Source organism: Salmo salar, chromosome 04 (assembly GCF_965601325.2).
Source record: "Salmo salar chromosome 04, fSalSal1, whole genome shotgun sequence".
NCBI classification, from domain to species: domain Eukaryota; kingdom Metazoa; phylum Chordata; class Actinopteri; order Salmoniformes; family Salmonidae; genus Salmo; species Salmo salar.
In genome coordinates this window covers 46,374,516-46,379,820 of record NC_138294.1, presented here as the reverse complement: position 1 = coordinate 46,379,820, position 5,305 = coordinate 46,374,516, and the positions used below count along the sequence as shown (strand labels likewise).

General features: G+C 40.8%; 1 protein-coding gene across 1 annotated transcript; it reads right to left on the bottom strand.

Annotated features, from left to right (window-relative positions):
* Positions 1-442: 442 nt before the first annotated feature.
* On the bottom strand, positions 443-5,089 carry LOC106603073 (aristaless-related homeobox protein). Its single transcript, XM_014196233.2, has 5 exons — positions 4,654-5,089; positions 3,813-4,350; positions 2,819-2,864; positions 1,618-1,922; positions 443-1,446 (listed from the first exon to the last, which is right to left on the bottom strand). Exons 1-5 carry the CDS (start codon positions 4,838-4,840, stop codon positions 1,221-1,223), a joined length of 1,302 nt encoding a protein of 433 aa, XP_014051708.1. The 5' UTR covers positions 4,841-5,089; the 3' UTR covers positions 443-1,220.
* Between the last annotated feature and the right edge of the window lie 216 nt (positions 5,090-5,305).

Sequence of the window (5,305 nt, the reverse complement as noted above, 5' to 3'; positions counted from 1 at the left end):
GTCAATCATTTTTACCCCTACCTTTTTGAGAAAAAAAGTATTACTTCTTAAACAAAATACATTTTTCTGAGCAACTGTATTAGTATAAAAGAATATCATTTCCCAAATGTTTTTAGCATAGAATATAGCTCAGTATTTGAACTATTTATTTTATACAGTAATTTTTCCTCATCTTTATCAAAGTTTAAATCATTTCGAACTCCACTGTATGACCATATAAATCCTTAATCCACACCTTTGTCCCTGAATCCAGCTCTTGAGATCCATCAGTGAGACTGTAGGCTACACCAGTATTTGGAGAGACCACTGTTTATGTCGTCTGTTGCAAGCTTGTTATTATATTGCTTCATGCTGTTGAATACACCTCTCAATTCTGTCCACAGAATTATTTCACTTTTAATTTTTTATTTCACTGCAACACAGTTAAAAGCAACGAACGGTGAAACGTTTTCCATTTGACAGTTTATTGTCTTAGCTCTTTTCAACTGATTCATCTGAAACCAGGAAATAATCTTTAAAATAAAATTCAATTTTCCTCCTGAAGACTTCCTTCTGGCTCATACAGGACTGATCATAAATACAAACTTGAATAACCAACTAATTTAAGAAGACTGCGAAAATCTATCAACAGACACCATGTTATCAATACATGAAATGTACATTATATGATATTTAAACTTACACAGTCTGTAGTCTACTGCATTTCTCTCCATTTGAACCTCTCCAGAGTCTAGATCTATCCCTTTGGTGGCTTGTAGCACAGTGTTTTTCCAACTCCGGTCCTCGATTATCCCCAACAGTACATGTTTTTTTGTTGTGGCCCCGGACAATCACACCTGATTCTAGTTGTCAACTAATCGTGAAGCCCTTGACAAATTGAATCGGGTGTTTTTGTCCGGGGCTACAACAAAAATGTGTGCTGTTGTTGATACTGGAGTTGGTAAACACTGCGTAGCACCCTGTGAGAAGCTGCTAACGGGTCATTCCTGAGGGTCAAAGGGCAGGGAGTCCACTTTTTATTTAATTTCTTCTCTCTTCTTCAGTTGATGAGAAAAGCATGTTTCACTGTTGTGGAGAGTGTGGAGTAACAGAACTTTGGGACAACTAACTGGGGAGGAGTTTAGACAAGGTTAAGTTGTGCTATACCACTTCTAAGCTGCTATTCCTTTGGTCATGACTCATGCTCCATGTAGGGGGAATTGGAGGGAGTTTGATGTCTCTCAACACACCTCCTTCCCAGTCATGCTGGAAGGTAGGATGTTGAGTTGTGTCAGCTGAGCTGAGTGCTCTTTAGCTTTGAGCCGCAGTGCTGCGATGCTGGAGGCCCGGCGGTCCACAGGCGAGGAGGGGGAGGGCTCTGACAATGCCATCGGGGGCTGGACTGGAGTCTCTACAGCGGGTATGGGCTGGCGTAAGAGTGTCAGAGGACCCATGCTAGAGAAGAGTCTGCCGATGGAGGAAGAGAGAGTGAGAAGGTTGGACGAGAGAGGGGAGATACAGAAGATGACAGAAGGGAACGAGAGAAAAGTGAGAAATAGTTCATTAGACATACAATCCAGATGGCACCGATCCAATCAGATGCAGCCTTACTAATGTAGAGCTGTGGGCAGTGCTCACCTTCCAAAGGAGGGGCTAATAAAGGTGGGGTGTCTAAACATGGCTGCTCCCAGAAAGGGGCCAAATCCCAGGGGGGAGGCAGAGCTAGCAAGGGGCTGGGTCAGACCCTGGAACGAGGTGGCTGCAGCAGTCCAGGCAGACTCCAGGGAGGGGTGAGAGTGGGGCGAGAAAGGACTTCCCTCCAGGTAGTGGCTCAAGTGGTGTGCTGCACCCAGGGGTCCAGAGAAGGGGTGTCCTGGGGGGTGAGTCTGAACCCCGGCTTTCTCCCGCTTCCGCCACTTAGCTCGCCGGTTTTGGAACCACACCTTAGAGAGAGGGAGGAAGAGAAAGACCATTAAGCCTAGGATTGGGGTTAGGTTTCATTTATTTAAAAATGTTTGGGAACAGTTGTCTATTTATTAATTGTTTTACTTATTACAAATTGGGCATGACAATAAAGCACATTTTGTGCAAATTGAAAGTAAATCAACTTGTGTGGAGACAGTGAAGAGAACAGAGAGGGAGAGAATGTGCAACCAGGTTCCCCCTCCCATTCAGACTTGACACTGGCTATAAAATGAAACATATGGAATTTACAAGGTTTTATCACCTCTCCAACGAGTGATTTGCTCATCTACATCTGAAGTGAGTGACATGTGGGAGAGGTAAATGCGTAGTCTGGTGTCTAAGGTTGAGACTCAAGTTTCAAAATGTAAGCAATGTTCTAAATGAGGATGGTAGGGCAGCTAACCTACAATGGCGTTTATCTCACTTAAGGTGTGAGAAATCCGATCAATGCGCGGCTATTATAATAAGAAGATGGGAAATCAAATAGCATTACCCCGCCACGGCTATGCAAGGAGTTCACTTCCGTCAATACTGGCTCTGTTTGCGCTGTTAAGATCATGATACGGTCATGAACGCCCTGAAGCAAATTCATTTTTCTGGTGTGTTTGAATAATTTCACCTCTCGCTGCATGTCTAAAGTGAACTGTATTACACATGTATTACATATGTATTACACTTGTAGTAATAATACTCCTAATGTATAATTATGTCTATAATATACAATGTTATTATAATTAACGTTATTAAAGGCTACCCTTTAATTTTGTTGCATGTAATCGAAATTAAATATGATAGTAGAATGACTAGCACTAATAGGCTATTGTAGCCTGGTCACAATAATGTAAAATATAAACTAATAATAATTGACACTCACTTGCACACGAGCCTCAGTGAGATCCAACCGCATCGCTAACTCCTCCCTAAATCGAAAGAAGAAAACAATTGCACATGATATAATACAGTTATCATCACAGATTTCGTCGTACAATTCCAAATCCAATGATGACAATAACACAAGCCTAAATGATAACAATACAAATGACATTATATTAAATCAATATCGTCGTTGGATTAGGCTATGTGCGTAGGCTTCTTTGAAAATAAATAATATAAATTGTGCCTACATTATCTCTACCAATAGCCATAAATCTTCTTCCAAACGTGCTTTTGAGAATCAAGCAATAAATATCCTATCTCACAAATATGTTTTTGTAAAGATGCAATTATGCCAACAACATTTGTTATCTGTAGCAGCCAACTTCAATTGACATCAAGAATTGAAACGTTTTGTAAAAATCTTTTTGGGAAATCTTTTTGGCAGCCACAATTAGGCGATCAATAATAAAAATCCACAATAACAATTCATAATAATTCAAATGAGAACGACTATGTGCAGATCAACATTACAATTGGTCTCAACTGTTATTCTATTCCTTGATAGGTATTGTTGCGCGCACACTTCTTTTAATATTTCGTTTTGTTGTGTGTGATTTATATTGTTAGTGTATTACATGTATTATTATTATTATTGAGTAATTATCATAATGAATAATAATAATGTAATGAATAATATTACTCTTCTGACAATGCTCAAATATAATAATAAAATATGTTTCATATTCTTACATTTCTAAGCCAAACAATGTCCATATTATAATATTTTTTTAATCACCTCAATGCAAGAATTGACTATTAAGAAAGGCTCACTTTCGAATCATATCTCTAGACTTCCTATTTGTATTATCATTTTTTAAATTTTATTTAAGAGCACAGTGTTTATTTTTATGACCATAAACCTATAGGCATATATGCAACAGATTTTCAGAGTGTTCAAATAACTGATAAGTGCAGGCAAATGAGACTTCTACCTCGTGAACACATCGGGGTAGTGCGTCTTCTGGAAAGCTCTCTCCAACTCCTCAAGCTGATAACTGGTAAACGTAGTCCTGTATCTCCTCTGTTTTCGCTTTAGCATCCCCTCCTCTGAGTCACTGCCAGCTGAGAGGCACACGCTGTCCTCTCCGTCTTTTACATCTCCATTGATGTGCAAACTCTCTCCGTTCTTTGGGGACATTTCTGTGTCTTCGCAGATAAGCTCATTGCCGGTGTCCTCCTCGAACTTCAGTGCGCCAAGTTCCGCGTGCTCCTCTGTCCGTCGCCCGAGGTTCCTATCTTCCTCGCTCTGACTGTGGGACGCGTTTTCCCTATATGATTTACTGCGGCTGATGCTAACTTGTGGCGCCTGAGTGATTTTCAGATTTTCGTAGACTTTGTCTAGAGGACGCTCCCTCTCTTCTTGCTCCTCATTCAAGTGAATTCCCCGTCTGGAATCCATGAGCTTTCCCCCTGGGCCATACAGACGTTGCAATTTGGGGGGCAGGTGCATGTCCGCATCTTTCTGAGAGGCTGCAAAGAGAGATAGTTTATTTTAAGGAATTTATAAATAATCAACAGCGCAACACGCAATATGATACGTTTCATCACATTATAATAGCCCTTTTTACAAGGCAATGTTGTTTATAGGACATAGGCTTCTTTAAAACCCCTTAGGCCTAATGAAATGTACTTTAAATGCAAAGGACATTCGCCACATTAAATAAAATGCAAGTGTGTTTAGCTGCAAATGCAGTATACATGTGGAGCTGTTTTCTATAATTGCATATGGGTTACAGAGAAAGTTAGCTGTCAACCTACAATATATTGTCTTACCTTCCAAAGGCGCATTATGCTCCGCACTCCCAGTCAGTAGCATTGGTAAACTTTGCATTCCTGTGAGTCTGACTTTGAGGGGACTTCGTCGGCCGAGAATGCTTTCGATGCAGTATGATGAAAGCATGGGCGATTTAGGTTTACTTTCGATTGTGCCCGAGGCATCTTTCTCATTTGGATGGCTCATGTCTTGCGCCTAACAGGTGAGCCTCTAGTCTGGACAGAGCTTGAATTCGTAAACGCCTACTCTTCGACCGCCCTGCCTCCCCTCTCTCTTCCTCTGTCTACACTGACATCTGAATGCTACTTTACTTACCACAGTTTCCAAATCTGTCGCATCCACGTATCCTTGGCTTCCTATTGGTTGCCAGATGAGAAGAGAAACATCATAGCCCCGGATTAATTGTCAGTCAAGTTCAATTTCAAGAATCAGGCAGATCATAGCCTATCTTTTTTCAAGAGCTGTTTCCATACATTTCCATGTTTAGATCAGATGGCACTTTGAGATATGGATACAATTGTGTTATAGAGCAAGGTGAGGAGGTGCTATCTAGAACCTACAAGGGTTCTAAGGCTGTCCCCATAGGAGAAACATGAAAAACCAGTTTTGGTTCCAGGCAGAACCTTTTTGGGTTCCATGTAGAGCCTACAG

Excerpts from the sequence above, each read along its gene's own strand:
- LOC106603073 (XM_014196233.2), bottom strand. The coding sequence starts at position 4,840 with ATGAGCCATCCAAATGAGAAAGATGCCTCGGGCACAATCGAAAGTAAA. Across the intron at positions 4,351-4,653 it reads GCATAATGCGCCTTTGGAAG|CCTCTCAGAAAGATGCGGAC; the intron begins GTAAGACAATAT and ends CTCTCTTTGCAG. Across the intron at positions 1,923-2,818 it reads TCACTGAGGCTCGTGTGCAA|GTGTGGTTCCAAAACCGGCG; the intron begins GTGAGTGTCAAT and ends CCTCTCTCTAAG.